Consider the following 22,716-nt stretch of genomic DNA (forward strand, 5'->3'; position numbering starts at 1 on the left):
ATGGGCCTGCTTCCAGCACTAAGGTTCCAAAATCTGTGTCCAGGCGAGCCGCTACATCAACCCTGTAAAACTTTGTGAAAGTATGGAAGGTGGGCAAGGCCTTAGGGCAATGGTCTTTAACTCTGGCCATCAGATGATCCAGATTCTTGCCACATAGCATCTGCCCTTGAAAGGGAAGCCTGCTCAAAGTGGCTTTAGAGGCTGAATCTCCTGCCCACTGTCTGATCCAGAGCATCCACTGGGAAGAGATAGCTTGACTCATCATAACTCTGATATCATACAGAGCATTCGCTATATAATTCACCCCAGATTGGAGTATTTGGGGATCTTTATCGTCTTCTGAGGCTGGGATTTGAAACAGACAGGTGTGACAAGCACATGCCACAAAGAAGCCGCAGTGGTTGCCTTAATCCCCAGGCCAAAGCTTTAAATTGCCTCTTGAGGACCATATCCATTTTATGGTCCCGAGTATCCTTTAACATCAATCACCTTTACTAGGCAAGGAGGTTTGTTTGGTTACCTGCTTCACCAGCGAATCCACCTTTGGCTGAACAAACAGCTGCTGGAAATCTAGAGTCATTGCGTAAAGCTTGGCCATGGTCTTAGCCAATCGCAGGGACCCTTCCAGCGACACCCAGTGGTCCATGACCAGCTTTGTGATGGCCGGATGCAAGGGAAAGAATGAGATCAGAGCAACTGAGCTGCTCATAATTGAGCACTGCAACGAGGAGGCTGAAGGACCTTCCAGCTTCAATTCTCGTAGCAAGGTAGAAATAATGCCCGAGAGCACAGAGGCCTTGAACAGCAGGTACACCGTGGGGTCTTCCCCCTCATCCAGAGCCACTACCACTTCTTGATCACTGTTCTCATGCAAAGAACTAGACTCTGCCAGAAAAACTGCATTCTGCGACAATAGAGGCACGGAATCAGACTTTCCATCCTCCCAGTCAATGTCGGGCTGAACCTCCTAGTTCAGCTCTGTGTCCTTGTCCCCTGCGCCTCCACCTCAGCAGTTCAAATAGGCATTCTAGATACGGCTCACAAAATCCAGGGTGAAGCCTTGTACTGGGGGGTCTCAAGGACCCTTGCAGGGACCCCTGCTGGTCTTCCTGAGCTCTGTGGCTATCACATGTCTGTGCTTGGCCAATGCAACTTTGGAAGGCCTGGAAAGGGTCTCTTCCCTTGGATCTTCCCTTGGGAAGACACCTCCTGTGGATCCCCAGCCCTGGAGGATGCAGAGGAGGCTGAGCTCAAAGCTCCCACCCCTCCCGTCCACTGCACGCAGAGCATGGACACTTGTCAGCTGGCCATCCAGTGCAAACCTGGCAAGATATAAGGGTAGGAAGATCTGAGGGGTCCATCCCTGTCAATTTTAAGTAACATTGAGGGGTTTTGAGGCAGATGGAGGCTTTAGAAAAAAGATTGTTTAAAATCCAAGATGGCCACTACCAGTAAATTCATGCCAAAAATGGCCCGTGAGAAAGTCCCTGAAGTACAAAAATTGCAGGAAAAGAGGTTTTAGAGATGTGGTACAACGGGAATTCAATAATGTATCTACATGAGTATGAAAGAAAGTAGCAAGTGTGTTGAAACATGTCTGTGAATGTTGTGACATGTCTTGTGCACAGCTGAAGCTCAGTGCGAGTCTAACACTCCAAGAAACAGGATATCAGGAGAATCCTCATGTGAATCAAGTAAAAAAACCCTGCTAGATTTAGAGCACCGTTCAGTGATAAAATTTCTCACAAAAGAAGGGAAAAAAGCTAAAGGAGATCCATGAAAGCATGACTGCAGTTTAAGGAGAGTTTGCCCCATCGTCCTGCAAAGTAAAATTTTGGAGCAAGCAGTTTAAGTTGGGTAGAGAATCCATTGAAGATGACCCTCACACTGGATGGCCTATGGAAGGAACTTCCACAGAAATGCGCACGGAAGTCGAAGATTTAATTTTGTCAGACAAATTAAGATTTCCTGAATAGCTGAAGAAATAAGCATCTCATCAGGTACAATTTGGAAAATAATTCATGAAAAGTTGGGCATATCCAAGGTTAGTGCAAGATGGGTTTGAAGAATGCTGATGCCATGTCAGAAGGGCATGAGGCTCCAGTGCTGTTAGGAGAATTAGGAAATGCTCTGTGAAGACCAAGTGAATTTTTTTCATCGTTTGGTGACTGGAGAGGAGATCTGAGTCTATCACATAGATCTTGAGTCCAAAATGGAGTCAATGCAGTGGAATCACAAGTCATCCCCCATCCCAAAAAAGTTCATGACAGAAAAATCTGCAGGCAAAGTCATGGCAACTGTCTTCTGGGATGAAGGACTTTTGCTTCTTGAATTCTTGCCACACAAGACAACCATAACTGGGGAGAGTTACACCAACGCAATGCTCATTTTGCAGGAGTCAATCAAGGAAAAAAAGACAGCAGGCGTGCTGCTTCTTCACAACAATGTGCAGGTGCACATGCCACAACAATCACAGGCTGCCATCTGAGATTGTGGGTTTCAGCAACTGAACCATCCATGCTACAGTCCTGACTAGCTCCCTTGGATTATTTCCTGTTCCGAGTTTTGAAGAAATCTCTCCGTGGACAACGGTTTTCAAGTGATGAAGATGTCAAGGAAGCTGTGATGTCCTGGTTTGAAGGTCAAAAAGAATTCTTTTCCAAAGGGGTTAAAGTCATTGCAGGAAAAGTGGATGAAGTGTATGGAACTATCAGGAGACTACCGTATTTTCGCGGATATAACGCGCGCGTTATACGTGATTTTACGTACCGCGCATACCCCTCGCGCGTTATATGCCTGAGCGCGGTATACAAAAGTTTTTAAACATAGTTCCCACCCCGCCCGACGCCCGATTCACCCCCCCAGCAGGACCGCTCGCACCCCCACCCCGAACGACCGCTCGCACGCGCTCCCACCCGCACCCGCATCCACGATCGGAGCAAGAGGGAGCCCAAGCCCTCTTGCCCGGCCGACTCCCCGACGTCCGATACATCCCCCCCCCGGCAGGACCACTCGCACCCTCACCCCGAAGGACCGCCGACTCCCCAACAATATCGGGCCAGGAGGTAGCCCAAACCCTCCTGGCCACGGCGACCCCCTAACCCCACCCCGCACTACATTACGGGCAGGAGGGATCCCAGGCCCTCCTGCCCTCGACGCAAACCCCCTCCCCCCAACGACCGCCCCCCCCCAAGAACCTCCGCCCGTCCCTCAGCCGACCCGCGACCCCCCTGGCCGACCCCCACGACACCCCCACCCGCCTTCCCCGTACTTTGTGTAGTTGGGCCAGAAGGGAGCCGAAACCCTCCTGGCCACGGCGACCCCCTAACCCCACCCCGCACTACATTACGGGCAGGAGGGATCCCAGGCCCTCCTGCCCTCGACGCAAACCCCCCTCCCTCCAACGACCGTCCCCCCCCAAGAACCTCCGACCGACCCGCGACCCCCCTGGCCGACCCCCCCACCCCCTTTCCCCGTACCTTTGGAAGTTGGCCGGACAGACGGGAGCCAAACCCGCCTGTCCGGCAGGCAGCCAACGAAGGAATGAGGCCGGATTGGCCCATCCGTCCTAAAGCTCCGCCTACTGGTGGGGCCTAAGGCGCGTGGGCCAATCAGAATAGGCCCTGGAGCCTTAGGTCCCACCTGGGGGCGCGGCCTGAGGCACATGGGCCAAACCCGACCATGTGTCTCAGGCCGCGCCCCCAGGTGGGACCTAAGGCTCCAGGGCCTATTCTGATTGGCCCACGCGCCTTAGGCCCCACCAGTAGGCGGAGCTTTAGGACGGATGGGCCAATCCGGCCTCATTCCTTCGTTGGCTGCCTGCCGGACAGGCGGGTTTGGCTCCCGTCTGTCCGGCCAACTTCCAAAGGTACGGGGAAGGGGGGTGGGGGGGTCGGCCAGGGGGGTCGCGGGTCGGTCGGAGGTTCTTGGGGGGGGGCGGTCGTTGGAGGGAGGGGGGTTTGCGTCGAGGGCAGGAGGGCCTGGGATCCCTCCTGCCCGTAATGTAGTGCGGGGTGGGGTTAGGGGGTCGCCGTGGCCAGGAGGGTTTGGGCTCCCTTCTGGCCCAACTACACAAAGTACGGGGAAGGCGGGTGGGGGTGTCGTGGGGGTCGGCCAGGGGGGTCGCGGGTCGGCTGGGGGACGGGCGGAGGTTCTTGGGGGGGGGGGCGGTCGTTGGGGGGAGGGGGTTTGCGTCGAGGGCAGGAGGGCCTGGGATCCCTCCTGCCCGTAATGTAGTGCGGGGTGGGGTTAGGGGGTCGCCGTGGCCAGGAGGATTTGGGCTCCCTCCTGGCCCAATATTGTCGGGGAGTCGGCGGTCCTTCGGGGTGGGGGTGCGAGTGGTCCTGCCGGGGGGGGAGAAGAATCGGACGTCGAGGGGGGGCATCAGGCTTTCAGGATGGGGACAGGACTTCAAGGGGGGACAGGCAGATCTTCAAGGGGGACAGGCAGACCTTCAAGGGGGACAGGACTTCAAGGGGGGACAGGCAGACCTTCAAGGGGGGACAGGCAGACCTTCAAGGGGGGACAGGACTTCAAGGGGGACAGGCACGGAGAGGCGGGGCAGTGCACCGAAAGTCAGGGCGGGTGAACGGTGAGTCGGGGCAACCAGAGGAGAGTCGGGGCAGTGCACCGAAAGTCAGGGTGAGTCGGGGCAACCAGAGGAGAGTCGGGGCAGTGCACCGAAAGTCAGGGTGAGTCGGGGCAACCAGATGAGAGTCGGGGAGGGCGAAAGGAGAGTCGGGGTGGCCAGAGGAGAGTCGGGCAGCATGCGCGTTATATGCCTGAGCGCGGTATAGAAAAGTTTTTGTACATATCATCGTGATTTCTGCGCGCTATACCCCTGTGCGCGTTTTACAATGGTGCGCGTTATATCCGCGAAAATACGGTAAACTGAAAAATAAAACAAATATTTTTTTAAAACTCTTCTTTCCACCGAGGAAGATAAATTATTTAATACCTTTGGTACCTTAGCTCTGGCTACAGAAACTTTTAAATTTCATTTTTTGGAGACCCCCCCCCACACTGATTTTCCCCTTACTCACTGTGCATGTGCCTGCCTGCTTCAGCTTAGGAATGCAGCTGGGAGAAATGGAGAAATCTGCCTCACAGGTTCACCGGATGAACTTAGTCTTTGGGCTGCCAGGCAGACCAGGGTTGGACTGAGCCTCAACCCCCAAAAAACCTTGTGCTGCGAAGGGGAAGAGGACTACACAGCTGGCCCACTAAAACACGTTCAAGCTGGCACAGAGCCAAACAGCCTACGCTCAAGCTCCTGATAAATCAGGGATGCGAGCAACTATGCAGGGGATGGCCTCTGAGCTCAAAAAAATCCAAAAGCAGGCTTGCTAGCTAGGAGTCCCCGAGGGCTGATCTTGCTAGCAGCAGATTTCAGCAGAGCGAGTCTGTATCTTCTCCCAGGCAGAGGTCCCAAGAAGTGGGAACCTCTGTGCACAGAGCCTCTAACCGAATACTTAGAAAAAATACCAAAAATAATAAAACCACAGAGCAGAGCAGAAACACTTCTGAGCATCTTGTTTGCACAAAGAAACTGTAAGGATTGAATGAGATGTGCCAAAGAGCCATTGAAAAGAACAGGACCAAGAGTAGATCCTTGAGGAATACCACAGTGCAATAGGATTGAGGCTGAGACAGTCAGTCCAGCAAACCTGAAAATAACTATCACACTGATAAGAGCAAAATCACTTAAGATCAGAACAGGTTTTGCATACACAAAAATCCTTTATAAAATTATCCTATAACATCTTTTTTGGCATTTCTAATAGCACTGAACTACAGAAATCCAATCTATAAATAACCAGAGCTTGAAACACGGTCATTAAATCTGTCAGTGCAAGAAGAGGCTTTAATTATCTATCAAATAAATAACATGCTGACTTAGTCTTAGCACTCACTTGAGACCACATGGATAATTCAGAATCAATTGGACCCCTGAATTTCTAGTAATCTCCTTCAATCGAAGCTCACCCTTTCTAAATATATTGCTTGGGCTTGCGACCAAGGGTATGAGCATGATGCAGGTATAGTCGCATCTTTTGCACCAGGCTGAGCTTTTTGCTGCCTCTCTCCCCTCCCAGCTGCTGAACATTAAAGTTATACCTTATTTTTAGGGGGGGGGGACAGAAAGCTATTGCACTATAGAAATGGAGGGGGGGGAGTGGCAGAGAGGAGACAGGAAAATGTTGGACTATGAGGGTAAAGGAGGGGTGAAAGACAGGGAAATGTTGGACTATAAAAGTTTGATAGAGAGAGGGACCAGAGAGATGCTGTGCTACAAGTATAGGTGAGGGGGAGAGAGAGGAGATGCAGGGCATTGTATAATCATGTGGGAGAGGTCATGGGGATTGTCAAGGAGATGAGTGATAAGAAGATGGTGAATATAGAGGGTAGAAGTGTTGTGGTGGGGAATGGGGTAACCAGGGAAGGAGAGAGGCAAGAGAAATGGGAAAGCTAGGGAGTGAAAGGAGGAAATGTAAAGTTGTTAGGTAAACAGAAGACTGAAGAGTGCAGAGAGAAAAGAAAGAAGAAATATGTCAGAGACAGATGTAGTAAGCCAGTAAAGAACAAATGAACAGCAACCATTGGAAAGAGAGCAGAAGACAGAAGACAAGAACATGCTTGGAAAAATTAAATGTCCAACAAAGACAGAAAATAGTAATTTTGAATTTATTAAGTAGAATATGTTAGAGCTGAGAAATGTGCATCACGGATGTATTTGTAAGTTTGTTTAGGAAATGAGCAAATGTATTTCTGTTTTAATTTCTCCCATCCTGTGGTACATACTTCTTGGTGTTTCCAGTTCAATTTTTGTCTTCCTATTTCTATTTCTAATTTGTGATCTTTTATGCCTATATTTGGTAAGAGTTTATCTGTGTTTTGCTTGTGACCAAGGTACAGTATTGTGTTTGTATGTAGTTTCTGTGTAGAATTCTTTAGCAGTCCCGCTTGTCTGTTTTTTTCCAGTAACATAGTAAATGACGGCAGATAAAGACCCGAATGTTCCATCCAGTCTGCCCTCTCTTTAAATTACTGATTTAATTTAAATTTTCCTTCTTCTTAGCTATCCTGGAGCAGAACCCAAAGCTATACCCGGTTCTGGGCTTAGGATCCATCTACTGAATTCTCTGTCAAAGCTCACTCCAGCTCATCTAACCCAGCCCAGCCCATGCTCAACCAAATGGCCATATATGAGCACAGACCGTGCAAGTCTGCCCAGTACTGGCCTTAGTATTTCAAAATAAACATAAGAACAAAAGAACTGTCGCTGCTGGGTCAGACCAGTGGTCCATCCTGCCCAGTAGTCCACTCACGCGGTGGCCCTCAGGTCAAAGACCAGTGCTCTAAATGAGTCCAGCCTCACCTGCGTATGTTCCAGTTTAGCAGGAACTTGTCCAACTTTGTCTTGAAACCCTAGAGGGTGTTTTCCCCAAAAACAGACTCCGGAAGAGCGTTCCAGCTCTCCACCACTCTCTGGGTGAAGAAGAACTTCCTTATGTTTGTACGGAATCTATCCCCTTTCAACTTTAGAGAGTGCCCTCTCGTTCTCCCAACCTTGGAGAGGGTGAACAGTCTATCTTTATCTACTAAGTCTATTCCCTTCAGTATTTTGAACCATTATTTCTGATTAGAGATCCTTTCGGTTATCCCATGTTTTTCTGAACTCTGTCACTGTTTTCCTCTCCACCATGTCCCTCGGGAGCGCCTTCCAGGTATTAACCACCCTCTCCATAAAGAAGAATTTCCTAACATTATTCTTGAGTCTACCACCCCTCAACCTCAAATCATGTCCTCTGGTTTTACCATTTTCCTTTCTCTGGAAAATATTTTGTTCTATGTTAATACCTTTCAAGTATCTGAACATCTGAATCATATCTCCCCTGTCAGACAACTAAGTGTAGGTCGACCCACATCCCATCCACCTCCCTTCTTACCCACTCCTCCAAAAGTGCCCCTTTTCTCTCAGGAAGCACAGAGGCAGGGAAAAGGCCTAAGCTGGTTTTAGATACGTCTAAAACCCTGTTCCATTATTGGTACTTGGACGACCTGTGTTTTTGATCGTCCAAGTGCAAATTTAGGCAGGTTTTTAGACTTTTTTTTATTATTGTGTACCTCATACTTTTTAAACAGCACAGCCAAAGTTTAACAAAATAAGATGGCTGCCATTGTTGAACATAGAATAGAACTATATACAGCATGATCTACATTTATTAACTATCGACTTACATATATCCACTTATGTTTGTATAGGTAGAGTTAAGGTCTTGAACCCACTGTTATTCAGTTCCTATATGACCACTGATATGCCACATAAACCAAGACTTTTACCAGTACAGGATAAGATACTCACATTGATTTCTTCTTTTACAGTGGGATTACGTAAATTTAAATCTGGCTGCTCCTTAAGAAACTGGTGAAAGTAACACTGTTTTCTTACATCATCATATTCCCATGAAGAGTTGCCATATACACTGACCTGTCCATACAAAAAATAAACCTTATTAACAGCTACTAAATAACCTTATTAACAGCTACTAAATAACCTAACTGGTCAGTTAACTTCCTTATTCGCAGTAATATATTTCTATAACTTTCTGCTTGTATGCTTCTATATAAGGAGACATATTTTGCATTTCGTCATAACAACAAAATCAATGAATAATAATATTGTAGAAATCAGCAGGTAAATCATCATTTTGGCCCATCCAGTTATTCTGATGCATACTGCAACTAAGGATCTCTCTTCCAGTTTTTAGCCTGACAAGCTTGATTATCTATGCTGCTCTTCCTTAGCCCTATCACTGCATTGTGCTAAGAATAGAACAAACCTGACTGCCTAGTGGGCAGAGCTTTAGATTCTTGCCCAGAAATAGCTAAGAAGAAGAAGAAAAAAAAAAGAAACCTGACAAATTTTTAGATTGAATCAGGTTGGGCAGACTAGATGGACCATTCGGGTTTTTATCTGCCGTCATCTACTATGTTAATATGTTACTATGTAGAGGAGCTTGCTCATACGTTATACCAGGCTTTCTATTCTGCCTCTACCCTACTGCCAGTTCAGGGCGGATTACAACGAGTAAGAAATCAAACTATATTGTCCAAGAATTACAACATAAAACGGTTGATAATATACAAAACACATAATCAACAGACCAAATTTACAGAAAAGAAACATTTTCAATTTTTTCCTTTTACGAAGGTGCGCTAGTGGTTTTAGCGCGCAAGCTAGACGCTAACACCTCCATAGAGCTGGCGTTAGTATTTTCCGTGTAGCGGATATAAGGGAAAAATGAAAAGTTTTACAAAAGGGAAGTAGACAAAGTAAAATAATGACAAAAATAATTATCGGGAAAGTACAAAAACAAGTTTGATGTGCTTTTGGACTGACTCCAAAGAAACCCACAGCTTTTCAGCTCTACGGAAAACTGAGAACTGATGGCTCCATGAGCCATCGGGCAGGAAGGCACCAGCACATGTATAGTACAGGTAGTCTCGAGACCTTACAAAGATTTAAAATGACAGTACACTTTTTGCACTGTCTGTACCAGGTTCCGTGGATAGCATCACCCACATGTGAGAATATGCTGTCTGCTTGTCCTGGGATAATGCAGGATATAAATGTGAAAAATAAATTAAATATTTATAAAACATGAACATACATGCCTAAGCTATAAATGTCCCTGACTATTTTAGCCTCGATTGCTACAGCTCAATAGGGAGGAGGGCTGGAAGTAATGAAAAGGGATGGGAGGGATATGAGAAGATAAAATGAGTGAGGCAGGAAAGATAGTGAAAGAGGAGCAATAGGAGGTTGGGTAGAAGGAAAGTGATAAAAGCATGATGTGAAGACCAAGGATGGAATAAATTACAGGGAAGAAGTAGGGCTGGTAAGGAGATGAGACACAATAAAGGGCAGAGATGAGTACATAGGGTAGAAATGCGGGGTAGGGAGTGAGTTGAAGATATAGGGGTATAGGAAACTGAGGAAGAAGAGAAACAGAGGAAACAGTAGGAGTTCTGGAAAGGGGGTTGGGGAGAGAGAGAAGGAAAGTCAATAGGTAGATGAGAGGTGAACAGGAGGAGACAGAACTAGACGGTGAGAAATAGCAAAAATAAGGGATAAAACATGAGTAAAATCTAGATACGAGTGAATTTAGAAGTAGTAAAAAGCAATAAAGAAAGAAAAGTCAGCATCAGATGGAGACGTTACAAAGAACAGATAAAAAAAAAAGGACTTAAGAAAAGACTGACATAAGAAAAAACTGGAAGAGAGTGATTGGATCCACCCAAATAAGAAAAATAAAATACACAGACAATAAAAGTAAAAAATATATTTCTTTTCAGTTTTTAAAAGTTGGAATGTGTCATCTTTGGGTAGTAAGCAGGAGTTTTACTCTGCGAATCGATAGTCTGGAGCATTGGTATCAATGGCCCTGAAGCAGTGGCTTATAAGTCACAAAATGATTGTTGGCCTGGCTCTTTTCTAACTAGCTTGTTTTTTTCTAGTTAGTTTTGACTATTTTCAGGCTCCCACCTGCCAGTTATATACGGAAGTTTTTTTGCCAGTGATGCCATGTCTGAGGCTTTTCTTTCGCCTTAGAATACTTTATCTGGTGTTGGTGTGTACTGACCAAATGGAGTGATTTGTTTCTAGTACAGTCAATCCTCGGTTTGCGAGTAATGCGGTTTGTGAGTGTTTTGCAAGACGAGCAAAACACTCGAGCAAATTTGAACTCGCAAAACGAGCATTGACTTGATCAACGAGCGCGTTCCCCCCCCCCCAAGCCCTTACCTCCAGCAGCAAACAACACGCACCAACCCATGCCGGCACCACTGCTGCCTGGATGTCCATGGGTGGGAAGAGTTGTGCATAGGTCCGCCCTCTAGCCCTGATTGGTAGAGGGCAGGCAGGAAAGGCATCTCGGCTACTTCGTAGAGACGGGTAGGAGCTTATGTAGGAAGTGGAATCAAAAGTGGGTGGAGCTTGGCCGAGGGAATGCTGCGTTCCGGCTCTGGAATGCAAGCCAAGGTAATGTGCATCTCTATTCTTGTATTTTGCAAAATACTGGAGGAAATGCATTTTTCTCTCTCTTTTTTCCAGTATTCCATTGTTAAAAAACTTCATTTGGGGGTTTCTATTTCTGATTTTGTCTGCATTTTACTTTTTCTATTCAGTGGTTCCTTATTCCATATTAGGAGAGGGTCTGTCCACATTCTGCATGTGTGACTAAGGTGAAAGATTCTGTTAGTATGTAGTTAGTATGGAAGAAGGGAAGGGCTGTGACATGATGAGAATGATATATGGCAATGCCACTGTGGTCTACCTCTACCCCATGCCTAGTTTGCCACCTCCATTACCTCTCAAAATACTTCTGTATAGAGCAGGTGTTCTCAACTCAGTCCTCAAAACACACATAGCAAGTCAGGTTTTCAGGATACTTGCAATGATTATGCACAAGACTTGCATGCAAAATTATCTCATGCATATTCATTGTGGATATCCTGAATACTTGTCTGGCAGTTACATCCCAGGGACTGGATTGAAAATCCCTAGTTTAATGTGGTGAGCTTCTACCCAAGTCTCTATAGAAACTGCACAAATCACAATCCACAAACAGATGTAAGAGGGTGCAGGATCATGGATTTGATCTACGACCAAAGCAGTTTACATTTTATTATATGCAGTTACATTCTCTGTCCTTAGTTGCTCACAATTACATTACATTACATTAGTGATTTCTATTCCGCCTGTGCCTTGCGGTTCTAAGCGGATTACAGTTAAAAGAGATCAGGACATTACCGAGAGAATTACATTACAACGATTTAAGTAAATTACATGTTGTGGTATAGAAATACAAGTATAAGATATCTGAATTTATCGATAGAATAACTTGACAGGGTTCAAGTAGTTACAAGGTTCAGTGGGGAAAACAATATAGGCAACTGAAGAAAGATACCTAACTTTGAAGGAATCAGTTGAGTGGATACCTAAGGGAGATGCTTATTTAGGAGAAGGTTAAATGGATACCTAAGGGAGATACTTATTTAGGAGTTTGGATATTTTTGGTAAATGAGGTTCAAGGGGATGACTAGTGTGTTATTTGCTGGGGAGAGTGCATGTGCGTTTGAGGAGGGGAATATTAAGTAAGGACGTGTTTTTTGAAAAGAAATGTTTTGATTTCTTTCCGAAACACTTTGATGTCTGTTGTTTTGATCATCTATGGTTTTGTATCTGGGGCAATAGAGGGTTAAGTGGCTTACCCAGGGTCATAAGGAACCATAGTAGAACATAAGAATAGCCATCAAGCCCAGTAGCCCATTCTCATGGTGGCCAAGCCAGGTCACTAGTACCTGGCCTAAACCCAAGGAGTAGCAACATTCCATGCTACCGATCCAGGTCAAAGAAGCAGCTTTCCATTACTTGACTATTAGGCTACTCCTCTGCTCCATGTAGAAGTTGTCTTATACTATATGGTAATCATACCGCCAACCCCAGACCTCATAGCCAGAACTATATGAAAGATGAATGTACTACCTCTGTGCAGCTGCTTTGAATTACATTGCTGATGATAATAAAAAGTAGTACATTTTTTTCCCAATTTCTGTTTGTTACTAATCTTTATTGTTACTAATCTTTATTGCACTTGGCTAACATGCCCATTCACATTTTCAACTCAAGGACAAGGCGAATATTTACCCAGTTGTTAGGTGCAATGGCTCGATCACCTGTAAATGTACAATCCTGCCAGATGTAGTAATCTGTATATTTTCCAGTTCGATTCCGGCTTAATTGAAACCACCTGTGTTTATCACTTGTATGGTTAGGTATTAAATCCATCACCAGTTTTAAACCTTGTAAAGCAAAGACAACAGTTTATAATGGAAGCTTGTAAAAGAATTTTCCATCAAGATTTCATTATTTAAAGCAGGGGTGCCTAATTGGTCGCTCGCGATCGACCAGTAGATCGCAAAGGCAACACGAGTTGATCGCGATGCCTTTGCTATCTTGTTCTTCCTTCCTCCCCAAGCCAGGCCAGGTGCTTACAAGCGCTAGACCCACAAGTCTTCACCTCCGATGTCAATTCTGACGTCGGAGAGGAAGTTCTGGACCAGCCAATCGCTGCCTGGTTGGCCTGGAACTTCCTCTTTGACATCAGAATTGATGTCGGAGGTGAAAGCTTGTGGGTCCAGCGCTTGTACGCACCAGGCCTGGCTCGGGGAAGCAGGGAGAAATCAGCGGGGTGGCTTGGGAGGGGGGCAATGAGAGAGAAAGAATCAGGGGAAGTGGAGAAATTGGCGTGATGGTTTGGGGGGCAGGGGAGAGAGATAAAGAAATACAGAAATAAAGAGGGGGGCAGGGGGAGAGAGAAAGGCAGACAGGGGGGAGAGAGAAAGACAGAAATAAAGAGGGGGGCAGGGGAATAGAGACAGAAAGAAAAGGGGAGGGGCAGAAAAAAATATTGGATTTACAGAAGGAAGTGCCACCAGAGACTCATGAAATCACCAGACAAAAAGATAGGACAAATTATTTTATTTTCAATTTAGTGATCAAAATGTGTCTGTTTTGAGAATTTATATCTGCTGTCTATATTTTACACTATGGCCCCTTTTTACTAAACCACGATAGTGTTTTTTTAGCACAGGGAGCCTGTGAGCATTGGGAGCTGCGAGAGGCATTCAGCGCAGCTCCCTGCGCTAAAAAACGCTATCGCAGTTTAGTAAAAGGGAAGGGGTATATTTGTCTTTTTTTTGTATAGTTGTTACTGAGGTGACATTGCATATTTTAAAGTCATCTGCCTTGACCTCTGAAAAAAAAACCCCGACTAGAAATGATAATTAACATTTTCTCTGTGTACAGTGTGCTTTGTGTTTTTTAAAATGTTATTGTTGGTAGATCATTTTGACTTGGTCATTTTAAAAATAGCTCACATGCCACAAAACTGTGGGCACCCCTAATTTAAAGCATTCCAAAACAAGTAGGTATTTCTTATGCCAGGAGTATGTTTTTTTCTCTCCAAGGCTCAACCCTGAGTTCTACACAGAAGGGTTGTATGTCACTAAGACACTGCGACACTGAACAAGTCTCAAAAGACAGCGAGGCACTATGTATACATTTTAAGATTTCTGATTTATTCATTTTCTTGAACATGTTCATAGAAGTTCTCACTCCTGCCTACCTTTATCATGTATGGCAGCCAGCAAACTTTCAAAGTCTGCCATGCTTCCAAAAATGGGATCAATACTTGTATAGTCTTCAATGGCATAATGGTAATCTTTAATTGAAGACTTAAAGAATGGAGCAATCCAGATAGTTTTTACGTCCAGATACACAATATGATCCAGTTTTTCTTGAATACCTATTGGAGATAAAAGCTTCTTAACAAGAGAAAAATGACACATAAAAATAGGATACTAAGAAGTGCTACAATGTTAAATAAACATGTTAGGAAGGTAGAATAGCCGCAAAAATCACTAGGGCAGATTGATTACTGTATTAATTATCAAATGGGCTGTTAGAAGCATTTCCCCTAGAACCAAGATACATAGAGGAAAGATCCCAGGTAATCTTTTTCTGAGGGAGTTCTGAGAGAAGACATTTCTCTGGGTGACTTAAAGCTTGCAATAGAAGATAATTTGTAGGTTCACTGACAGAAACCATTTTAATTTCATAAAAGGCAAACCTTATTTATTAACTTTTTTAAACAGCCTAAAAATCTTTAACCTCTAATTTCTTATTATGTCCTTCCCTCATTTATTGAATTACCTGTAAACCGTGCCGAGCTCTATCTTTATGGAGATGATGCAGTATACAAACTTAAGGTTTAGTTTTGTTTAGTTTTTCTTCCTCTCTCTCCTTTTTTTCTCTCTCTTCTTTTTTTCTCTCTTTCTCTTTCTCATTCTCATTAAAAGGCATCATGTATGCAGGCAAATTAGGGAAATCCCTTTTCTTCAAATTCACTGAGCTTTGGAACAACCTCCCTGCCCCGCTGCGGAACCTGGGCTCATTCCAATTATTCCGAAAGCATCTGAAAACCTGGCTTTTCTCCAAAACGTAAAGCTATCTATTTAAAATGTAAAGCTAGCTATCCTCTTCATAACCTCTAATTTTTTATGTCCTTCCCTCATTTATTGAATTACCTGTAAACTGTGCCAAGCTCTATCTTTAAGGAGATGATGCGGTATACAAACTTAAGGTTTAGTTTAGTTTAGCATGTGGCAGAGGTCCAAAAAGCAAACAGAATGTTAGGAATTATTAGAAAGTCCATAAACTGATATTAAGGTAGACACCTAACTTGTAGGTGCCAGTCTGCGTGGTTGTCTATGAACCGCTAGGTGTCCTTTAAAGAATCATGTGTAGCAGTATCTAAGCAGACTTAATAATAATAATAATAATAACTTTATTCTTGTATACCGCCATACCCAGAGAGTTCTAGGCGGTTCACAGCAATTTATCAAATTATAAACATATCAGAGTTTACAGATAACAACAATAAAGAACAATTGACATAGAATGATGTCATTAAGGTTAGCTGGAGAAGGGAAGAAAAGGTTGAGGGTAGTGGGAAGGGATATTACAGTAAGAAGGAGAGAGAGGGGATTTCAGTGCATAGTAGAGAGGGGAGTTCAGTGCATTGTAGAGGATAGGGTATCAGGGGTTGTGTCCGTGGAAAAGGTGAGTTTTGAGTAGCTTTCTGAAGTCGAGGTAGGTGGGGGCCTCGAGCACCATTTGGGCTAGCCATGGGTTCAGTTTAGCCGCTTGAAAAGCGAAGGTTTTGTCGAAGAACCTTTTGAGGTGACATAGTTTTAATGAGGGGAAGGCGAACAGATGAATTCTGCGGGAGTTCTTAGTGTTGCAACTCAGGTAGAAGTGCGGGTTGAGGTAGGTTGGGGATAAACCGAGTACTGTTTTGTAGCAGAAGCAAGCAAACTTGAATATGACTCTGGATTCAAACGGTAGCCATAAGATGACATGTTGAGGTAGGTACCAGTATATTAGGCAACATCTAAGTTTACCATGCCTATTCTCTGTCCTTAACCATGCCTACTTTTCAGGTAGGTATCATTAGGTGTCAGAGGACACCTCTTGTGTTGCGCTGATATCCACACACAACCTTAATTGGTAATAAAAATTGCTTTTTAATCAGTTTTTAATGGCATGGTCAATTACTATGTCATTTAACCAATTAAAAAACAATTGAGTTGGGTGCAAAATTTACCCTCCCCCCCCCCCCTTTTACTAAACCGCAATAGCGGTTATTAACACAGGGAGCTGCGCTGAATGCTCCAAGCTGCTCCCGATGTTCCCTGCGCTAATATCCGCTATCATGGTTTATTAAAAGGGGGTTTGTTAGGTGACACTAGGCATCTGTGAAGAATGGTATATGGCACATGTTCTGTATCAAAAACTAGAGCTGATAGGAGAAAACTGGGGCCATATTTTGAATCAGCAGGTCAAATATACCCAGAAACAGGTCTAAACATTTGAAGCGCCAAAATGAGTGTTGGCCAGTGTTATAGATTTGCTGATGTTAACTTCGAAAGCTAATCATAAACTACATTAAGTTAGTCCAATAAAAAAGGTATTATTTCTTTTCCTTTATGTTTTTGTTTTATTCTTAATGTTAGGGAAAATTACTAATCAAGTAAGATTGACAAGAAATCATATGACTAATGAACCAAATATGGACCTAGAAACAAAATGCAGCCATATTCCAAATTTATGATTGGATGTTAATTGAAGAGACCAGCTATACAAGACAATTCAATATAGTGTCTTATATACTGCAATTTCCTGCAAGGAATCTATGCAGTTTACAATAAGATTTAGATCAAGTTCTTGAAGTTACATTGTTAAAAGGAAGAGGTGGTGTTAGAAAGGAGAGGTGAAGGATAAGAGAGTGGCTATAGAGAGAAGATATGCTCTAAGTTTCTTCTGGAAGTCAAGGTAGGTGGTGGGTTGTCTTAGGTATGTTGGCAGTTTGTTCCAAATGAGAGGTCCTTGGTATTCAATGTTAGCCTCAAACGTCTTTTTCTGCTGAACTTAGTTTGAAGCATTGCAATATATGTGAATTGAAGGAGGAATGTGGGACTTCAATATCAGAAGGCAACCTATCTGAGTTTTCTCCAAAGATCATTTTGAGAACCATGCAGGCTATCTTGAACTGGATTCGTTTTTTCATTGGCAGCCGGTACAATTGTTCTAATAGTGGACTTGCCCTATCATATTATTCCTTTTGAGAATTAGTCTTACTGCTGTATTTTGTAGTAGTTATAGTCATAAGAACATAAGAATTGCCATACTGGGACATACTGAAGGTCCATCAAGCTCAGTATCCTGTTTACAAAAGTGGCAAACCCAGGTCCCAAGTAATAAAACAGATTTTATACTGCTTATTCCAGGAATAAGCAGTAGATTTCCCCAAGCCATATCAATAATGGCCTATGGATTCTTATTTTAGGAAATTATCCAAGCCCTGCTAAGCTAATTTCACCACATTCTCCGACAACAAATTCCAGAGTTTAATTACACATTGTGTGAAGAAATATTTGACCCAGGGCACAAGGCAGAGAGAGAGATATGGTAGATAGTGGGAAAGAAACAAACATTGGATATGGCAGTGAAAGTTAGAAAAAAATAATTTTCTATTTTGTGATTACAATATGTCAGATTTGAAATGTGTTTTCTGCCAGAGCTGCTGTTAGCAAGCGTGAACTAGGACATAACAGAGAGAGGAAAAGACTTTTTTATTTTGTTTACACCATAGCATTGGAATGGGGTTGGAGAGGGAAAAGGGGGGGGTGGAAAGGCTAAAAAATAAGCCCACCAGGACGTTTGAAAAAAAGAATGCCCAATTGGACAGGAAAATCAATTCAATGGGCCAAATTGAAAAAAAAAATGTTTCCTTGAATCGGGCAGCATTACTGTCTACCACACCAATAACTCTTATGCCTGCAGGTTTTTGGGTGGGCTCACAGGTTCCACCTCAAATGTACTAGTTAGGGTGGCATATGGGATCGGGTCCCCTTCTATGCAGTCCACTGTACTGCCCACCAGGCAACTCCAAAGATTTCCTTACAGCTCTACTAGGACTGGCCATAGTATCTGTAGCTGTCAGAGATATTTGCAGATATCTGGGGGTGGGAAGTGGTCAGTGACAACTGGGGGAGTGTGTGGGGGCCATATTTTCATCCCTCCAGTGATCATCTGGTCAGTTTTGGTCTTTTTGGTACTTATACATTTTAAAAACAGGTCTAGCCCAAAATGTCCAAACTGTGCCCTGGACGTTTTGTAAAATGTTTATTGCTGTAAAACGTCCAAATATTAAATCCGAACCAATCCAGCTCAAAATGAAAGATTAGGTTCTTACCTTTTCTAATTTTCTTTCTTGTAAATCCACACTTTATTCTGGGACTACTTGGTTAATTCTGTCTACCTACCAGGACTTGTAGCAAGCCTCATATTCCAGAGACTTAGAGGGGCATAATCAAAAGAAATGTCTAACCTAGGGTGCTAATCACCCAAAATCAGCAGCACCAAAATGTCCATTCTCAAACAGTACATCCAAATTTATTTATTTTTTTCAAAAATCGTTTATCTGTATGTCCAAGCAACAGACACTCTATCATAGGCCATGGAGGGAAGACATATAGGAGACCTTCTTGTGGCCTGGGCTGAACCAGAGTATTCAGACTTTCGCTGCTGGCTTCACGATGCCAACTAAAGAACCAATCAATCTTTTTATTGGCCACAGATGCCACGAGGTTGAATGTGAGACACCCCCACTGTGCAACTATGCAATCAAACACCCTTTGAGATAAGGACCCATCTCTGGGGTCCAGAGTCTGACGACTGAGAAAATCCACCTTAACGTTGTCCACTCTGGCCATGTGCGCTACTGACAGCACCACTAGGTGTCTCTCCAATGACAGGAAGAGAAGCTGAGCCTCCATGCTTAGGGAGGCACGCCTGGTGCCCCCACTGCCACTTGATATAAGCTACCACCGTGGCATTGTCTGAAAAGACTCAGATGGCTTGATGATGAAGATGACCTTCGAAGTAGAGGAGAGTCAGTAGAATCGCCCAAAGTTCCAGGCAATTGATTGACCACTTGTGCTCTGAGGGAACCCCCCGGCTTTGAACAAGGCCAGTGTTACACATCAGGCACCATCCCCCCCCCAGCCTTTGAGACTCACATCCGTGGTCAAAATCACCCACTCTGAAATCCGGAGGGGAAGACCTCTGGAGAGCGACAGAGGTCGCAGCCACCAGGCAAGACTATTCCATGCCACTGTTATCCAGGGCAGGGGTGCATATAATGGGTCCTGTTGTGGACTCCAGCACAAATTCAGAGCATTCTGCAGTGGATGCATATGGGCTCTGGCTCAAAGGATCACTTCGATCATCATCATCATAGTCCCCAGAACCTAGAGCTACTGCCAGGCCGTTGAGACCAGAGTGGCCAGAAGGTCGTTGAGACCAGAGTGGCCATAAGGTCCCTGATAACCTGAAGAGGCACGGGCAGGAACACTTTGTTCTGGCTCATGTGAAAGCAAATTCCCAGATACTCCAAATCCTGAGTCAGCTCGAGGTGACTCTTCCTGAAGCTGATCACCCAGCCCAGGCGCTGACGCCCCTCGGGCTCCGAGGGGGCTCTGATAAACCTGTCATTCTGATATTTATTTATTTATTCAGTTTTCTATACTGTTCTCCCAAGGGAGCTCAGAACAGTTTACATTGATGTATTCAGATACTCAAGCATTTTTTCCTGTCTGTCCTGGTGGGCTCACAATCTATTTAATGTACCTGGGGCAATAGGGGACTTACCCAGGGTCACTAGGAGCAGCGTGGGTTTGAACCCTTACCCCAGGGTGCTGAGGCTATAGCTTTAACCACTGTGCCACACACTCCCCAAGATACCCAGAATACAAAGATGGGCTGCTGCCGCCACCACCATCACTTTGGTGCATGTCCTGGGCACCGTTGCCAATCCAAAGGGCAGAGCCGCAAACTGTAAATGCTGCTCCAGGACGTGGAACCTCAGATACTTCTGGTGGTCTGGAAAAATGGAACTGTGGAGATACACCTCTGTCAGATCCAGGGAGGCTAGAAACTCCCCCAGAGCCACCATGGTGATCACTGAGCGCACTGTCTCTAAGTGGAAGCAAGGCACTCGTAGCGCCACATTGACTGTTTGAGGTCCAGAATCAGTCTCCAATTCTGTAGCCTCTCTTTGGAACATTGAAATATATTGAGTATCTCTCAGAGTCCAAGTCTTGCTCTGGAACGGGCTCTATAGCCGCAATATCCAGCAATCTGCAGACTGTGGCCTGTAACCGAGTTGCCTTCTTGGGGCAGCCCACCAGGGAATCCAGGAAATAGTCAGAGAACAGAGAAACTCTAGTTTGTAGCCATTCTAGAGGACCTCTATGACCCAACGGTCGGTGATAATGATCTGCCATTCGACCAGAAAGGCCAACCACTGTCCCCATATGCGTAGAAGGGAAGGGACTGGCCTATCATCAGAATTTTTTCTTCGCAGGCCCCGCCGGACGACTCCCCATGGGTGGATGGCACCAAGGACCGCTGAACTGCAGTCTAGCAGCTGAAGAGGGCCGGTGGCCAGCTGGATGTCCCAAGTATGGATGAGAACGTCTGAAGGGATGAAATTTAGAGTTCCCCGAACCCCTGGAGGGGCAGGACCTATTCACAGGCAAAGACTTAAGTCTGTAATCCTGCACACTGTCTATAAGGTCATCCAACCCATGGCCAAACAAAAGTTGACCCTTGAAGGGCAACCAAGTCAAGGTCGCCTTAGAGGACAAATCACCAGACCACTGATGGGTCCACAGCATCCTGTGAGCCAAGATGGAATAGGCAGACAAACAGCTTAGAGAAAACCTTGAACATGTCATACAGGGCGTCAGCCATATAGTTCACACCTGAAACCAGAAAATCCAGGTCATGGCGGAGCTTGTAATGGCAAGCTCTGGCCACGAAGGAAGAGGCCAACGCTGCCTTTATGTCAGCGGCAGCCGAGTCAAACAGGCAGTTAAGTATAAAATCCACACACCAGTCCTGGACATCCTTTAGAACCATCCCCTACGTCACTGGGAAGAGAAGTGTGCGCTTCAGGGTAGTGAAACGCTTGTTAAAAGCATCCGCCATGGGATAAAGCAGAGACATGGTGCGAGCACATTTCAAGGGAACCTCAGGCGCCTCTCAAATATCTATAAGGATCTGAACTATGTCAGAATGATCAGGAAAAGAGGCGGATTGTGGCCTCTGGTCACTCATGAGGGAACATTCCACAGTAACAGGTTGCTCAGCCTGCAGCTTGAGCTTCAAATCCTCAAGAGATTCAGAGATCAAATCCACCAAATGTGCAGGCTTGAAAAATCTGCACACATTGGAATCCTCCCCCAAATCCAGGGCCCCACTCAGATCCTGATCCTGGAGATCTTCCAGGGCTGCTAAATCTCCAGCAGCCATGGTGCCCATCTGCATAAGCAGAGGCATTGTAAGAGTATCAGGAGCAACCGCAGGCAAGACCGGTGTACTGACAAGGACCCCAGAAGGGGGACAAGAGGCAAGACCTTGATCCAAAGGGGGAGGGGTCTCTGCGATCAGCTAGGATGCCTGAGGAAGTGTGACAGGCAGAGATTTCTTAGTCAAGTAAGCAAGATACATAATAATAAAGTGAGGGGAGGGGAACCCATCCTCCAGGGTGGAAGCCAGCTCCTGCTGATCCTTTCTGGGATGTTTGGAGGAGCTGTGAGATTTTTCCCTGAAGTGCGCTTGCATTTTGCCGGAGCACCACCTGTGCACTCTCCAGGGCCGGGCCGCGCCCTCCCCCCAAGAGGCCATTTTCACAGGTACCAGCTCAGAAATAGCAAGAAGACCCCATTCAGAGGTTGAAGGCACAGAGTCCAAGCGAATTTCACCCCTCTTGTGGGCCACAATGCACGTGAAACATGGCTGCGTACCCAACAGCCATCCACTGTAAAAAAAGGCATGAATCCACCACATCCTGCCCTGGGGAGCCCATCTGAGTGGTTTTCTTGCAAAAACTAAGCTTGCAAGTGCTAAAAATAACTTGTATTCTAACTCAGGAAAATCCAAGATGGCCACTGCGGGTGCTAATTTTGCATAAAAAAAGCCCGTGAAAAATACCAGAAGCCTTCAAAAATGGTGATTTTAGGATTTTTTTGGGGGGGTTAGGACATGCAGGGACACTGCACAAACCCCCTTTTTATGATCCCCCAAAATTGCTGATTCAGGCTGTCAGCCTTTACTCACTGTGACATGTGATGACTGGAAAATCACTGCTGAGACAGCTGAAACAGCTTACAGGGAGATCCTCTGTGTTAGGAAGCAGGCAAGCTAGACTTCAAATCTTTGGACTGCCCCACTTGCCAGATATTCATGGATGGGTACCTCTGCAGAAATACAGTTTGGCTCCAATCCTTGGCACACCTCCACGAAGCCACGCAGCCTGTGCTCGACCCACTAGCAGATGAACCTGAGCAAGTTCCCAAGGAAATGGTCCCTGAGCCTCGATCTGAAATGCAGGCTGTCCGGAGGGTGCAATGGCAGGCAGCCAACCCCCTGGAAGCAGACTTTTCCAAAGGTCTGCGATCTCCCACAGTCAGAACTGTTCCCGCAGGGGACCTCCACATCACGAGAGTGAAAACCACGAACGA

At 45.3% G+C, this 22,716-nt stretch overlaps 1 protein-coding gene across 2 annotated transcripts in view; it reads right to left on the reverse strand.

The window, feature by feature from the left end:
- Positions 1 to 22,716, reverse strand: part of SLC3A1 (solute carrier family 3 member 1) — an 83,651-nt gene that overhangs the window by 59,282 nt on the left and 1,653 nt on the right. The window contains exons 2-4 of one of the 2 annotated variants that reach the window (XM_033935866.1): positions 14,193 to 14,372; positions 12,713 to 12,867; positions 8,366 to 8,491 (exon numbers count right to left, since the gene is read on the reverse strand). In XM_033935866.1, coding sequence (XP_033791757.1) covers positions 8,366 to 8,491; positions 12,713 to 12,867; positions 14,193 to 14,372 — 461 coding nt within the window. The remainder of the gene's footprint in view (positions 1 to 8,365; positions 8,492 to 12,712; positions 12,868 to 14,192; positions 14,373 to 22,716) is intronic. The other variant, XM_033935867.1, reaches the window with a different exon arrangement.

This window comes from Geotrypetes seraphini, chromosome 3 (genome assembly GCF_902459505.1).
Source record: "Geotrypetes seraphini chromosome 3, aGeoSer1.1, whole genome shotgun sequence".
In the NCBI taxonomy this organism is placed as follows: Eukaryota; Metazoa; Chordata; class Amphibia; order Gymnophiona; family Dermophiidae; genus Geotrypetes; species Geotrypetes seraphini.